This window comes from Mchenga conophoros, linkage group LG4, assembly GCF_057382185.1.
Source record: "Mchenga conophoros isolate Kocher_MC1m ecotype Shallow Benthic linkage group LG4, M_conophoros_male_GT1.1, whole genome shotgun sequence".
NCBI classification, from domain to species: domain Eukaryota; kingdom Metazoa; phylum Chordata; class Actinopteri; order Cichliformes; family Cichlidae; genus Mchenga; species Mchenga conophoros.
In genome coordinates, this window is record NC_140529.1 from 32,725,327 (window position 1) to 32,740,232 (window position 14,906).

The 14,906-nt window shown below is 44.1% G+C and overlaps 1 protein-coding gene across 13 annotated transcripts in view; it reads left to right on the forward strand.

Annotated features, from left to right (window-relative positions):
• Positions 1–14,906, forward strand: part of arhgap23a (Rho GTPase activating protein 23a) — a 68,649-nt gene that overhangs the window by 48,876 nt on the left and 4,867 nt on the right. For 5 of the 13 annotated variants that reach the window (XM_085271905.1, XM_085271902.1, XM_085271894.1 and 2 more), the window contains 16 exons: positions 325–1,921; positions 5,576–5,731; positions 6,585–6,693; positions 6,782–6,824; positions 7,969–8,106; positions 8,189–8,497; positions 8,605–8,666; positions 8,879–8,997; positions 9,509–9,627; positions 9,726–9,878; positions 10,521–10,599; positions 10,699–10,772; positions 10,874–10,963; positions 11,055–11,180; positions 11,277–11,318; positions 12,049–12,142. In XM_085271905.1, coding sequence (XP_085128031.1) covers positions 325–1,921; positions 5,576–5,731; positions 6,585–6,693; positions 6,782–6,824; positions 7,969–8,106; positions 8,189–8,497; positions 8,605–8,666; positions 8,879–8,997; positions 9,509–9,627; positions 9,726–9,878; positions 10,521–10,599; positions 10,699–10,772; positions 10,874–10,963; positions 11,055–11,180; positions 11,277–11,318; positions 12,049–12,142 — 3,310 coding nt within the window. The remainder of the gene's footprint in view (positions 1–324; positions 1,922–5,575; positions 5,732–6,584; positions 6,694–6,781; positions 6,825–7,968; positions 8,107–8,188; positions 8,498–8,604; positions 8,667–8,878; positions 8,998–9,508; positions 9,628–9,725; positions 9,879–10,520; positions 10,600–10,698; positions 10,773–10,873; positions 10,964–11,054; positions 11,181–11,276; positions 11,319–12,048; positions 12,143–14,906) is intronic. The other 8 variants (XM_085271893.1, XM_085271897.1, XM_085271899.1 and 5 more) reach the window with 7 other exon arrangements.

Here is a 14,906-nt window from a genome sequence, read left to right on the forward strand (position 1 = left end):
TGAGTGTTGTGGCCTTTTCTCGGGGGAATTCTTCCAGTTTGGTAGCTAGTTTGTGTTTGTGTGGAGAGCCGAGGCCTCGGGGACAAACTGTGGCAATAACTCAGAAGCTTCCCTTTCAGGCTGTTGTTGTGTGTAAAGCAGCACGACACTGTGCCGTTGTCAAACTTGTTTACAGGAAGAGACCATTTTTATTTAAACTTCTCATTCCACACATACACACACAGGCGCACACAGACACACACCTACCTACCTACCTTTGTAATTTCTCATTTCTTCCTGTCACGTCTGTTCTCACGGTTCCTCCATCTTCCCTCCTTTCTCTAGGCGTACTCCCAGGATGCCTACCTGACGGGTAATGAACCGTACGCTGGGGGAGCTGAAAACCTTCCGCCGCCACCCCCCCTATGTTACCCACGCTCCAAGACGACGTCGGTTTCTGGAGCTCCCCTCTCATCCCCCATGGGCCAGAACCAGCTGGATAACTGGAGTCGCTGGCCAGGTTCTTCCAGCCCCTCATCACCCTTGGACAACCGATCTGCTGTGTGCAGCCCCGCCAGCTGGCAGGAGGGGCGGCCAGGCGAGCCCGGTGGTGTGGGTCACAGCAGTCCAGCCCACCGCACAGAGGAGATCCAGTACGGTATGACCAGCCAGCAGCCTCAGGGCCAGATTAGGGGACGCTCCTACTCTTCGTCTTCCTCCTCCGGAGGCCCTTTGTCCAGCCCGCTACAAGTTCACTACCCCAACCACCATGGTGCCAGTTCTTCACAGGCTCAGCCACGCAAGTCCAGCTCAGCCTGGACCAGTCCCCCTCAGCCACAGGTCAGCCACAGCCGCAGTGACCGCTGCCAGCAGGCCCTCTCTGACTGGTACTACAACCAGCAGCCGGATCGCTCAGTACGCAAGATGCAGACCCGCCATCGGAGCTACTCACAAGACCGGCTCAGTGACTCAAGGAGGCAGCAGCAGCGTACAGGTGGCTGGCCACACAGCGCCTCCCAGGACACTCTGCTCTTACTTCAGCAGTCAGGACCCGGACCCCAAGGGGAGCCATACTGGTCCTACGGAGACCACACTGCCACTAACTATACTCGAACACGCTCTGAAAATTTGCTCGCCCTCTACGACCACCATGGTCGCTCGTTAGAGATGTTGGACCGAGGAGCAGCTGGACTGGTCTCGCCTCGGATTGACAGGCCCGCGTGGCTCCAGCAGGCCCCCAAGCCTCCCCCGAGGACTGACGCTTACCACAGGCAGGGCAACCATTTTAGCGCAGCGCAAGCTCCTCAAGTGTCCCGGCAGTCACAGCCAACCTCTAAACACCACCCACAGACCCACACCCAGCCACAGCCGGCGCCCACTCAGAGCAGGCGGCTTCCTCCTGGACAGAGCGTGGACGACCTGCCGGTGGGCTACCGTAGCTACAGCCCATCTTTTTACCGCAAAACAGGCCGCATCCTGCAGCAGGCTCATTCGTTCAGGGACCCTTCATACTCTGGCCCCCACTTAAACTGGAACCCAGTACCTAAAACCAGCCCTCCAGAGGGGACGCCAGCACCTCCCACTGCCTCCACCACAACTCCAGTTGCCTCCGCCACGCCCGAATCCCAGGACAGAGGGTACAGGCCAACAAACCACGAGAGGGAACGAGGGGCAGTGGAAGGGCAGGCTGAATTGGTGGCACAGACCCAGGAAGTGGTGATGAGGCAGAAACCCCCCACGGGGCGGAGGAATGTCCAGGGTATGCGTCACCCTCACTATGCCCTGCCTTTGGATGGGCTAGAACCCTCTTTGTTTTCTCCTGATCCCAAAGACTCAGCCCCAGCTCCCGGTTCCACAGGAGATGTAGCCTCAGGCAAACCAAATGGAAACCTTGCTCCCCTCCCACTAGAGGATGACTCTCTGGCCTCCATCCCCTTCATAGGTGAGTAGGGAGCCTCCAAGCTTCCTCCCATGTCCCTTCTCCTACTTCCCTAACACAAAAAAACCCCACACTGACCTTGAGATTTCATTAGTCGTCCTCTAAAATGTAATCTACACTGAGTGTTTATTGAACGTTAGCGAAAGCTTAACCGAGAGGAAATGCAAAGCAGATGAAAATTTGAATTTGTGTGTTGTTTAATTTCCTCCTCGTCTGTATATTCAGACGCCAGAGTCTGCCCAGACGCAGTTTCCGATCCGTCTGTGAATGTTTGCGTTGGGTAATTGCGGTATTCCCACAGTCTTACGCACCATATTAGTCGTATGTGCGATGGAAGTTCACTAATCCTGCTGGCTGCCCTCCTGACTTTAAGGTCACCTCACTGTGCTGAGGAAATGAGGTGGAGGTCTGGACTTCCTGAATGTGGGTTGTTGTTTAGAGGGATAATTTTCAATTTCACATCGGTGGAGTTTGATTTTGTGTGTTGAGGCGTGACAGGAGCTCAACAGCTACTGACAGTGGTTTTAATCTAAACCAGTAATACTAATAACGAGCTGTCATAGCACCGTCCGAGTAGGACATGCAGTCTTTTCTGTTTGTTTTCTACAGTTATGGCCTGCATATGTTGCCGTCAGTGGGAGTTGACTGCAATCGTGTTCGAGCTTGTTTCTTGCTCTGAAAAGGCTCAAACAGAAGGGGCCCTGTAGGCTTCTGATTAGATTCTATCACTTGACACGGACATTAGTCAAAGTCAAACCACAAGCAAATGAAGTCAGCCGGTGAGGCTGGACTTGCCTATATCGCCCACTCGCAGGCTGGGGAAAACTTGCATTAATGTTGAATAGATTCAAATCAGCTGACTGGGAAGCTTTGACCCATCTTGGAATGACTGTGGATATTTGAGCCAAGCTGCGCTCTGCCCCAGAGAGTCATTTAAAGAGAGAAACTACAGGAAACCAGGAAGGCATCTCTCGTCCTCGCTGTCAATCCGTCAGAGCACATTCTTGCCTCGTACTTTCACCTGAATTAAACGAAACCAAGCAGCCAGAGCAGCAGGTCAGGACATGTTTAATATCCACAAACTGAAACTAGGATAGACAAGAAGTAGTTGTTCGTTCGTTCGTTCGTTCGTTCTTTCTTTCTTTCTTTTTCTTTCTTTCTTTCTTTCTTTCTTTATCCAACTGACGCAGATGCTGATATAATCTGAGGCTGTTTAGGGACACGCAATTTCATGGGCTGTTGGTTTTCTTCTTCTTTTCAAAGCATGGGTGTCTGTGAGATAGCAGTTCAAAGGCAAACCGTGTCTGAATGCAGATACTGTATGTTTTTATCAAATCTCGTACACCATATTGAATTTTTCCTAAATTCAATGAAGTGTTTAATACTTTCTGTGTTTCTGGTAGCTCCTACAAAATGAAACGACAAATTATATCGAATGCTGCTGCAGGATTTTATTGTGCGCCCACTTGGAGTCTTTGTAAGCTGTAAATTGCCAGGAGGTTTTTGTCATGGTCCTTGTGGGGAACAGTGGGGGCTCCCGCCTTCAATGCAGCTATTGTACTGCTCTACTAGATGAAGGGTTTTATGTGGGGGTTCATTCTATGACTGTCTTTACTAGCTGGACCCTGGACATGATGGACTTCGTGTACTGGCCTGTGTACTGGCCCTCTGTGTTTTCTTACAGGCACCTGCTTTCAATTACTTTGTATTGAAAGCTCAAGCTCATTCTCTCTCATTTTCTTGGTCTAAACTTCTTTACATTGAATTACAGTTGCTACATACAGGTTAGTTTGATAGTCAGTTAATTCTTTGAGATATTTCGTAAGCAGGAGTACAGGTAGTACAGCTAGTAAAACATGCTGCAAAAACTCAGGCCTCAGACTATTTATATTCAACTCTTGGCTCTGTATGATGTCAGAGAGAAGGAATATCCCTAAGAAACTCCACATGGAGTTGAAACCTTCTAGTTGTGAGGGACAGCCAGTCAAAGGAAAGCTGGCATCTTTGCCCTAAAGGGAGAGGAGCTAAAAGGGTTGGTTTCAGATAGTTCAGAGTCCATGAAATGAGGTCCAGTTTAGATGTAATAAAGATAAATAAGAATTAATTGGAACTGTATATCATGCAGAAGATAAAAACTAGAAATCAAACACAATAGGTCCCTCTTAATAAAGTAAATATTCCAAAGAGGAATGAGTCTTTAAGCATTTCTTCTATCTTCACCATTTGTCCAGGACAAATCTGAGTCAGGAATTCCTCCTTTACTATATGTACTGTAGAGCAGCAGCACAGTGTACTTCAGTATGCTGCTCCCCTCTGCTGGTCTGTCTCTGTGTCGTGTTTCTGAGCTCACTCTGGCTGCCTGTTAATGACGGCCTTTGTTAAACCCACAGCCCGGCTATTTCTGGGCCATGCTGTAAACAGGCAGATTCCTTATCCCAGACTGGGAATGTTTTCCGCCTTATGTCGGCCTCTAAAATGCACAGGAGCGAAGAATAGAAAAGCGAGGGCGGGAAGAAGAGCATGAAGAAAGGGAAGAGACGAAGGATGTTCGAGGACTGGACTGTAAGAAGAGAGATGGTTATTAAAATAGGGAAAATTAAATATGAAACCAGTGCAGGGTTTTTCTAAAATGACCATGTGGTGGTCAGTTGAAGTGTGGCGGAGTGAGGCTGTGCTGCCCTCTGCTGTTTCCTCCGAGAGCAAACCAGAGCCTCGACGCATTTCGGTCCTGAGAGTTTAAAACATCACGGCAAATCCAGCTTCTCCTCACTGCATGCAAATATCAGACCAGCCCCTAATCCTCGCTGTCAGTCAGGAAGTGTGAGCGTGTTTGTGTATGAATGTTTCTGTGCGTTAGTTTCATATCCCTTTACCTGAAACTGCTGATGACTAGTAGCCTGTGTGATCCTAACCATTTTATGCCTTTGTCTTCTTAAAAACTACGTTTCTTTATCAGCATAAAAAAATCCCCAGAATTCTTATGTTGGAAAGAAAATGAAAAGATCATTCATGCCCAATAATTTATTTTCTACCTTTTGGACAGTAACGGTTTCTCTTGCATATATCAGATCATGCCTGCGCTAGGGTAGATTTCACAAAGAACTGAAACCATGAGCCAGTAAACCTGTAACAAAACCCCCTCCTCTCTGTTAGCTACTGAACAGTTCTTCCTATGGCAGCAGAAGACGCAGGTATTGTATTTTCTGTAAACTTTTTGCCTGTTCAGCCATGTTCCTGTGGGACTTTTTCTTACTGTAGTTGGGTCGCAGCTATGCTTACTTTCCTGAGAGAGGACAGGAGCTTTTAGTGACTTCTGCTTCATCTGTGTGTTCTTAAGTGACCATATAAATGTATGTGTTTCTGACTTTCTTGTACTTCTCACGGGAATCTGGAAGTGCATCATGTTAAAGTATTGTGGTAAATGTTTTAAGGTGATAGTCAAATTTAAAGTGAAAGAAACTGTGAAAAGCGTTTTTTTTTAAGTCTCTCTGATAGTAATCCCCCAATTCCTCATCATTCCTCTACCTTAAAACCTCTCCTCTCCTTACCTTCTCCTAACCCAACCCATTTTTTTCTTACCTTCTCGCCCTTTTTGCTAACACCTAACCCTTCTCCTTCTCTTTCACCCTTTCCTTCCTTCCCTCCACCCGCCCACAGACGAGCCAACCAGCCCCGGCGCCGATTTGCGCGCCCGGCACGTGCCGGCGTCCTCCGTTGTCTCCAGCGGCATGAGTTCAACGCCCGCCGTGGTCAACAGCCCCGCATCCCCCACCTTCACCTTCCCCCTCACTAGGCTCTTCTCACACGACTGCAGTGAGTGCCCCCTCCTCCCTCCCTTCCTCGCCACTGCATGCAGCCAAAAATTAAGATTCTCCTTTTATTTCCAATGTGGATTTATAAAGCATGAGATTTGAAGAGAGTATACAATTTTATAACTGCTGTAATCTCCATCTTATGAAGCATTTTGTCTCCTTATTGTGTTTTAACTGCCTTATTTTCTTAACACAAATGGGGGGGGGGAAGCTGAAATCTTGAACTTAAGGATGCACTTAAGTTGTGGAAATTTACGTTTTATTTTATAGAGCTGAAAAAAAGTTTGTTTTTATGAGAAGTGAACTTTAAAATCTCACTCAAAAACCAAAATAGCTTGACAAGATGAAGTTTCAGCAGTTTGCATGTTGAATTTGTAGATTGGACTTGAACACATTGGTTTAGATCATTTTTTGGTCACAATTCTAAGCGTGCATGAAGCCCAATCTGTGTATTTTCAAATTAATTTAGCCCATATTGGTGGTGCACAAACCAAGACTTGCATGATTGTGAAAAAACTGCACAAAAAAATGAATATGGGTGTGTACACCTGTATGCCAGAGGTGAGCAAACGGTCCAAGGAAACCAGTCTAACCCCCACTCCTCTAGCTCATGTTCCTACTCACCATCTCCACCAAGTCGCTGATTCACTCGCCCTGTTAAACCCCCCCCCCCTTCCTCCACCACCTCCCGCTTCCTCCCTCACTGCCCCAATCTCCTAATCCAACACCATCCACTCTGGTGATTGGCATTACATCAACATTCTTTCTGTTTTTTTTTCCCTCTTTCTCTTTCTTTCTGCTCTCTTCTCTCTCTCTCGTTCTCTCCATTCATTCATTCATCCCTCGCTGAGCAGGCAGTATTAAATCCAGTCGCCGTTCCTCCTATGTTCTAGCCATCTCCAGCGAGCGCTCCAAGTCATGTGACGAAGGACTCAACACGTTCAGAGAGGACGGACGATCCTTGTAAGTACTGCAGATCCCAGACACCTGATAGAAATTATATTTCACATTATTAATATTAACGACTCTTTGTTGTGATGTTATATTCAAGTAGGAGGCTTCCAAAAAGAGTGAAGAGCTTCTTCACAGATGGGGTGAGTTCCTCACTTTTTATTACTGCACATAAACTGACACGATCTGTAAATACTTTGCATGTTATCATAAAATTCAAAGACGAAGCTAAAATGCAAACAAATGCAACTAAATCATTATCAACCCACATTGAATTTAAACTAGTCATTTGTATTTATTTAACTAAGGCAATGAATTAATTATGGCAAACCAACATTAATATTTTTAAATGCGGTCATACAAAAAAATGTATGGATGGTTGCACAAACATCTAAAACAAGTTATTATAATCATTTTAATTCTCATTATCAAATTCAGGCTGAGGTTTTGAAGGAGTTTCAAATGACTTCTTCCTGCCACCGCCGAGCTACAGAGACACAAATCATATTAAACTTTTGTCATTAAAACCAGTGAGGTGTTTTTTCTGTGACACGCTGCCATAAAAGAGTCATAAAGTCTGAAATGAAGTGTTGGGACACGTGGCTTAAGTTTGCCAACGTTAAATATAATTTAACTACAGCTACAGTGAGCTGGTTACACTGGAACACTATGAGTGTGTCTTCTGTTATTACAGCTTTTTAAATCAGCTTTTTATTTGTGCAAGGAAAGGATTGTGTTATGTTTTAATAAAGCTTTTATCAGGTAATATTTGGCCATATACAAAGACACATAAAGGTGCGATAGCTGATAGTTGAACTGGTGGTTCTGCAGTATGGAAACTACTGCAATCTTCTGCCAGGTCAGCATGAAGAGTACAGTTTTCTTTGAAACTGTTGCATGGTATTTTTAAAAGCAATTTTAAATTTAAACAATAATTAGCAACACAAAATAATATGCATTGATGTGTTTTTGCACATTATAAAAGAAGCTTGAGAATTAAAAAATAAACAGAAGGTGAAAACTAGCTGAAACCACTTTGTGAGCTTTGAAAACTAACTTTAAAAGAAAAAGTAAGATGCTTACTTTTGGTTTCTGTTAAAAAAAATGTTATACAACCAAAATAAAAAAAGACTAAAACTAACACTGAAACCAATAGAATCGAAACTAAAACGAAAGATTTTCAGATAATAAAAACTAACTTGAAATGAGAAAATCCGCTCTAAACACTAGCTAACTGAAAACAGAAAGTCAACAAATTACCTGAAAACTTTTCCGATTGTGTTTCAGTCTCTGGACAACATCGGGACAGCGGAGGAGGTTCGGTCGAAACGTCACTCCACCTCGGAGCTGGGAAACATCACTTACAGCGATGTATGGCGAGAAGGATGGCTGCACTACAAGCAGATCCACACCGAGAAGGGCAAGGTGGGCAAATCGAGCTTGATTACAAGAGAAATCTGGAAAGCATAGCAAAGGAGTCGCATCACATCTCCTCTTTCCTTCACAGAAGGTAGGCAGCGCCATGCGTCCGTGGAAGCGTGTCTTTTCGGTTCTTCGCTCCCAATCGCTGTTCCTCTACAAGGATAAGCGGGAGGCGGTGCTTCGCGGAGCCACAGTTGGAGGTTCGGCCGAGGATGAGCAGCCGATCAGCATCCAGGGCTGCCTGGTGGACATCGCGTACAGCGAGACCAAACGAAAGCACGCCCTCCGGCTGACCACCCAGGACTTCTGTGAGTACTTGCTGCAAGCGGAGGACCGGGAGGACATGCTGAATTGGATAAAGGTCATCGGGGAGAACAGCAAGATAGACAACGAGGTCAGAGAACACACTTTTACCGGGCAGATTTTCAATAACTGTATGCATTTAATATGTTCTCAGTGAAAACCTCAGACTCATAATGCAGGTGTGTTTATGTCTCGCAGGAGCTCGGCTTTTCCAGGCAGGCCCTCATTAATAAGAAGCTTAATGACTACAGAAAACAAAGGTGAGTCACCCGATCATGAATATTGCTGTCCTTTCTCCTCATCCTGCCTGGATATTCCCCTCCCACACACCAGAAAAATGCAGGTTAACTTAAATTGAAGTTAAATTTACTCTAACCTGTCCTGGATTTTTGCCACCGGACGAGCAGATACAGCTAAATTTAAATGAACCACAACAGTAATACCTACACTGTCTCTCTGTCTCCCCCTACAGTCCAGCTGTCAACAAGCCAGACTCCTCTCCCAAGTTGTCCCGTATGAAGCCTCCCTTCCTGCTCAATAAGACGGAGAACGCTGCTGGAGCGCCACGCTCGCCCAAACCAGAAGGCAAAGGTCAGTGTCGGGGAGACTCGAAGCCATCCACGCTGGCATTCGGCATTTGCTGAATCCTGGGCTCTAACTTTGTTACTGACTTTGTCTTCAAACTAATCTTGGAATCAAAACTATAAAGAATTAATTGGACCAATTATGAGTGTATTTGGAACTCCTCAAAGTTGTGAATAGCTCATCATTTAGTTGTCATATTCACTCTTGTTGTGGAGGCACCTTTAGTCAACTGCTTTGTTGTTTCTTCTCTTTTTTGTCCATATTATTTCAATATTTAATTATACCATGCTAACACAAAGCAACTATACATAAGACTGACCTAAAAAGTGCAACTCTTGCCCAAAGTAAGTACTAACCTTTTCAAATGTTTAGAGATTTTTTTAATCCCATTCTATTAAAGCAGTCTGCTGGTTTTCAAATCCTTTTTTATTTTTGTTTTAATGGGTGACAGCGTTTGGATAAGAAGGTGTTTAGTCAAACATGGAAGTTGCTAAGTTTCTGTTCAACCTGCCTACAGATGAGAGCAGCCCTCCCAAGTCTCCATGGGGAATTAACATCATGAAGAAAGCAAAGAAAGCTGGGCCCAAAGCTTTCGGTGTGAGGCTGGAGGAATGTCAACCTGGTACAAATAACAAGGTTAGCCACACTGACCTCTGTCACCACCTGAATGCGGTAAAACTGTTTTCCTTTTCCTTATTTTCTGTGATCACACGTTTCCGTGTCTCCTTCTGCAGTTCGTTCCAATGATTGTGGAGATCTGCTGTGGCCTCGTGGAGGAGATGGGTCTGGAATACACCGGCATTTACCGAGTCCCAGGGAATAACGCCATGGTGTCGCTGCTCCAGGAGCAGCTCAACAAGGGCGTGGACATCAACCCTGCAGAGGAGGTGCAGAAATATAAATATACATTCAGTCGTGTAAAAAAAAAAAAAAAAAAAGTGCAGCCTCTTTCATTTCTGAGATTTTACATATCAGCACATAAAAAAATCATCTGGTGCTTCGTAGGTCTTAAAATAGCCTGTAAACGCAACCTCAGATGAACCTCAGTGCTGTAATTTATTTAGCAAAAAATAAGCCAAAATCCAGAAGCAGTAAGTACACACTTATTGCTTCACAGGTGCCAGGTGCTGCTAATTGAATGCACTTGATAAACTGATCATTAGCAAGTTTGAGCGCCTCGTTTCCAAACAATTTGAAGTCTGTTATTGTCCAAGAGGTAGAAATGGAAAACCTTCAAGAGTCTTTCCAAAGATTGTTTGAAAAGATTCCAGGAAATTCCTCGATAACAATGTGAGAGGCTTCTAAAGTCATGCAGAAAACCACAACTTAAAGTTATTGCTCCTGAATGTGTTTCTACAAGCCTGCTGAATCATTGGGATCTGCTTTTTTTTTTTTACATGATCATAGAAGGCAAGAATACTGTCGATCCTCAAAGAGAGGAAAAAAAGAAACAATTAACTGGCACTTTTAGTACAAAAGGTGATTGGTAACGATATCTGAGTCGTCTCTGTGTGCTCTGTCGTCTGCAGAAGTGGCAGGACCTCAATGTCGTCAGTAGCTTACTCAAATCCTTCTTCAGGAAACTCCCAGAGCCACTCTTCACCAACGGTGAGACCAACAGGTTCCAACATGCCATCGCAAAACATCGCTATGCAGCCTAATCACACAGCTTCATCTGACTTTTTATATCTTCTCATATCTTAACAGACAAGTACAACGACTTCATCGATGCCAATCGGATGGAAAATGCATCCGACAGACTGAAGACCATGAAGAAGTTGGTACGTGTTTACCCGCTTGGGTTAAGTGCGCGCAGAAGTCAGGCAGGTTAAACAGGTTTACGGTTTTGATGTTTCACTCTGTTTTCCTTTCATTTGTACAGATCCGCGACCTCCCAGATCATTATTACCACACTCTCAAGTTCCTGGTTGGTCACCTGAAGACTGTAGCCGACAACTCGGATAAAAACAAGGTGGGATAAAGGGAATTTGTAAATGCGGACGAAATGTATCACTGTTAAGTATTTGGTATTAATGCCATCAATATGTTCCTGGCGTCTCTAGATGGAGCCTCGTAACTTGGCTCTCGTGTTTGGGCCGACGCTGGTTCGGACGTCTGAGGACAACATGAAAGACATGGTCACTCACATGCCCGACCGCTACAAGATCGTAGAAACGCTCATACAACACGTGAGAGATGCAAACGCGCACGAACAGTATAAATCACTTACATCCTTAATAGTATCCAAGTCATGCTCAGTATTTCTTTCTCCGGCTTTCTTGCAGTGCACCTGGTTTTTCACTGACGAGCTAGACAAGGATGAGAAGGTATGCTTTCAAAGGCAATGATAGATGCTGCAACTGACAAATAAAAAGTGCAGAATGTTTGGCACAAAGTTGCAAACGTCACTGCAAATAACTGCAAAGCAGCTCTGCGAAAGAATCTCTATTGCTCTAGAAAATGACAGGAAAAAAAGAAAATCCATTATTGCGGGAATTTGAAACATTGTATCCAACATTTTAAGAAAAATGACTGGTTGAGTGAAGAGTCACATCATTCATTATTTCTTTTTATTTGGTCATTTAATATTTATGATTTTTCTTTTCATGATGTAATTGGAGCTCTCTGACAAACCCAACAAGTCACTCTGCTGTTTGGTGGCGACATTTAATTTTTAATCTTTGTGAAATTGGAAATTGTTGAGACATGCATTCAAAAGCAAATCATTCAAGACTTATTGACCTTTCTAGGAATCTTCTTCCAGTTTCAGTAACTAATATTTCCCTAATGATAATTGTCTCATAAGTATGCAGCAGCCGCTACACTTGATCTCCAGAAATGGAGCTGAATTAATGATAGCTGCATTTGAGCTCTTGGCCTAGGGATTGAGATGCTAGCCACGTCCCCAATTTGAGTCTGTCTCACTCTGTTCTTCATTTGCTGTCATGTACTGCCCATAATAAAGACATAAAAGGCCCCTAAAACTACGGCGGATACTTAACAGTTTATGGATGCAATGCTCCGAGTTTTTAAAGTAAATCTACCCCGTCCCTGCAGACACCAGTGGACACGGAGGACGTGCAGCCCGCCCCCAACATCGACCACCTGCTCTCCAACATCGGCAGGACCGCTCTGCTCGGCGAAGCCTCGGGTGAGCACGCTGTTTACAGCTCCGCCTTTCTGTGACGAGCCGCACCAGTAGCACTGAGTTAGAATTAGTAAACGCGAAACGAATGCTGCTGCTTTTCATTTAAAGCTGGAAGTAGGTAATTCCTCACTTGTGTGTTGAATGTTGTGCGGCCAGGTTTGTCTAAAACAAGACAACAGTAATACATTTATAAATATTAAAAGAAACCAATGATCACCGAAGTTCCACTGAGAGGTTTTTACAATTAATCTGAAGGAATATATTTCTAGGACTAACAGATTGTGTTTGCTTAAAGGCAGTTGATAGAATTCCTGGCCTGATTCAGAATTCTCCTTGGAAGTTTGTCCCAGTTTAAAGTATGATTTCCCTACTTTCCAACAGAACTGGAAAGCAGCTCAAGGAATGAACATCCGTTAGCAGTTTGAGTGTTTCGGTGTTTGATAGTGTGCCTTTACTTCTCTTCTTTCTGCTGACCTCTTTTTTTCCCCTCCATGTTGCTCACCTTTCACTTTCTCTGTACATTTCTGCATTTCTTTCTCTCAGCTGAGCCTGTGGAGCAGCCACTGCGGTAGGATGGCACTGTTTGTGTGTGTGAGTGTGTGTGCAACCAAATCAGTGCACCATACTGTGAAAGTAATAATAATGGGTGTGAGAGAGAGTGTGTGTGTGTGTGTGTGTGTGTGTTAGCGGTGGTGATGGTTTGTGTCTCCATGGTCTCCATTACCCTCCTGAAAGTCAGCGTCTCCCTCTCAGCGTCAGACTGAAGTCTCTGTAAAAACATGTCACTTCAATGTCGGCCCCAGTCTGACTAATGAATTAATGGATGACTGGATGCTCTCTGAGTGTTAAAGCTGCTTTATCTGACACCGGAGTGTAAACTGTGCTCTGTCACTGAGAGACAACTCCTTCACTGGTGGCCTGTGCCTTGCCGAGCACTGCGCTGCACTCATCCTACAGGCAATTTCGGTCTGTGTGGCCCCATCGTAAAAATCCTAACATCACTTCTGCCTGTAAAGGGACTCTGCATGGTGCTGTTTCATTGTTTCATTATCCCTTCAAAAGAAAATATTTTGTGTAAAAGCTTCAAGATGGCAGCTGGAAGCTCCCTCCTTGTAGCCAAAGTGAGTGCAGACGTAACAGGAAGTCTGTTTAGCTTGGGGTGGACTCACAGGGACGTGTCCTCTCATGTATTATCGGCACAGTGTGAACTAGGAATGTCTAATGTGGCACTGGTATATATGGTAACAAGCGAAGCATCTCATATTATTATCTTTTAAAAAGAATATATGCAAAATAAGGTTATAAGGAAAATTACATTCACAGTTTGTTCCGTACTTGCTTGTCAAACTGTAAAGTTGCTATGTAGAGCAACATATAACTGTATTTGAGTCAGGACTACTATAGTCTGTTCTGAGGTTTCCTAACAGCCAGCCTGCATACAAGCAGGAAGAGCAGCAGACCTGGCTTCAGTTGCAAAGGATGTGATACTCATATAGTCAAACACATTGCAAAAAGAACAGCTGGGGTGGAGATGGGTTGCAAAGCGGCTTAAATTATGCGCCTTATATGAGATTTGCCTAGAAATGTATCAGCTGATGTAGGCTTGAGATCAGTTAATCTGCCAGGGCTGCACTTGAGCTTCACTTTGCCTTACCCCTGAGATCTAAGTTATCATCAGTGATGATCCTAGCTTTCACTTGAACCCTGTGCTACTAGAATGTCTTTTCAGTCAAGGCCAAAGAAAAATCCCAATTTTTTCCAAAAAGTACTTTTTGCTTGTCTCCAAACATAGGGTTAGGGTTCAAAGGTCGGACTGGGATCATCACCAGTGATGGTATGGAGAGAATACTCAAGTATCCTACCCATCAAATTCATATTTAACATGTGTAATATCCTAATAACGTATACCAAATCTATACTAATCAACAGAATTATACAGACGAAAACAAAAAAAATGTTCAAGAAGAAACAACAGAAATCCTGCGATCCTCACATTAGAAAAGTTCAGATGAAAACGATTCAAAAGGGTCGTCTGTTAATATTTAATTGTTTCTGTCTATAAAGTCCGCTCATAGCTGTCGCCATAGTTAACTTAAGAGGCCAGATTTTCAATAATAGAACTCAGGTGTTGTTGGTTTTATGGGTGATTTACAAAAGTTGTTTTCAAAATCCAGGCGCAGTCGGTTCATTTCTTACTTTGCTCTCTAATTGTAAATAGTGACAGTAGTTTCTTTATATGCTAAAGCCAGTTTGGGCTGGCATAATGCGTTAGTAATGCGTTAGTAATGCGTTAGTAATGCGTTAGTAATGCATTAGTAATGCGTTAGTAATGCATTAGTAATGCATTAGTAAAAACTGCGTTGGTCCTATGTGTATCAGAATTGTAGTGGGTAAGTGATGTTAGTGTAGCAGTAAGAAAGGCTGTGTCACATTTTGAATGTCATCACTAGCTTTCTAGTAAACAAGAGAACTTCTCTAAGCTGAGCAGAAAATACACTGACGTGGTCATTACTGCTGAGTCCCTGAGAAACAGCTCCATCCAGAAAACCTTACCAACCCTCCCCGGTTTCTCAAGAGATTTGGGTGTTCCCTTTACTACGATACATGAAAGACAAATCCAGGGCTTCATTCCTGCATTCATTTGTGAGGATTGCGTTTCTTTTCGTACTGCTTCTTTCACTGACCGATGCCATCCGTGTTTTTCGTGATGTCATCAGTGTGTGCCGTGATTTTTCTAATGAGGTTTCTCCTCCAACACCAAACCCTG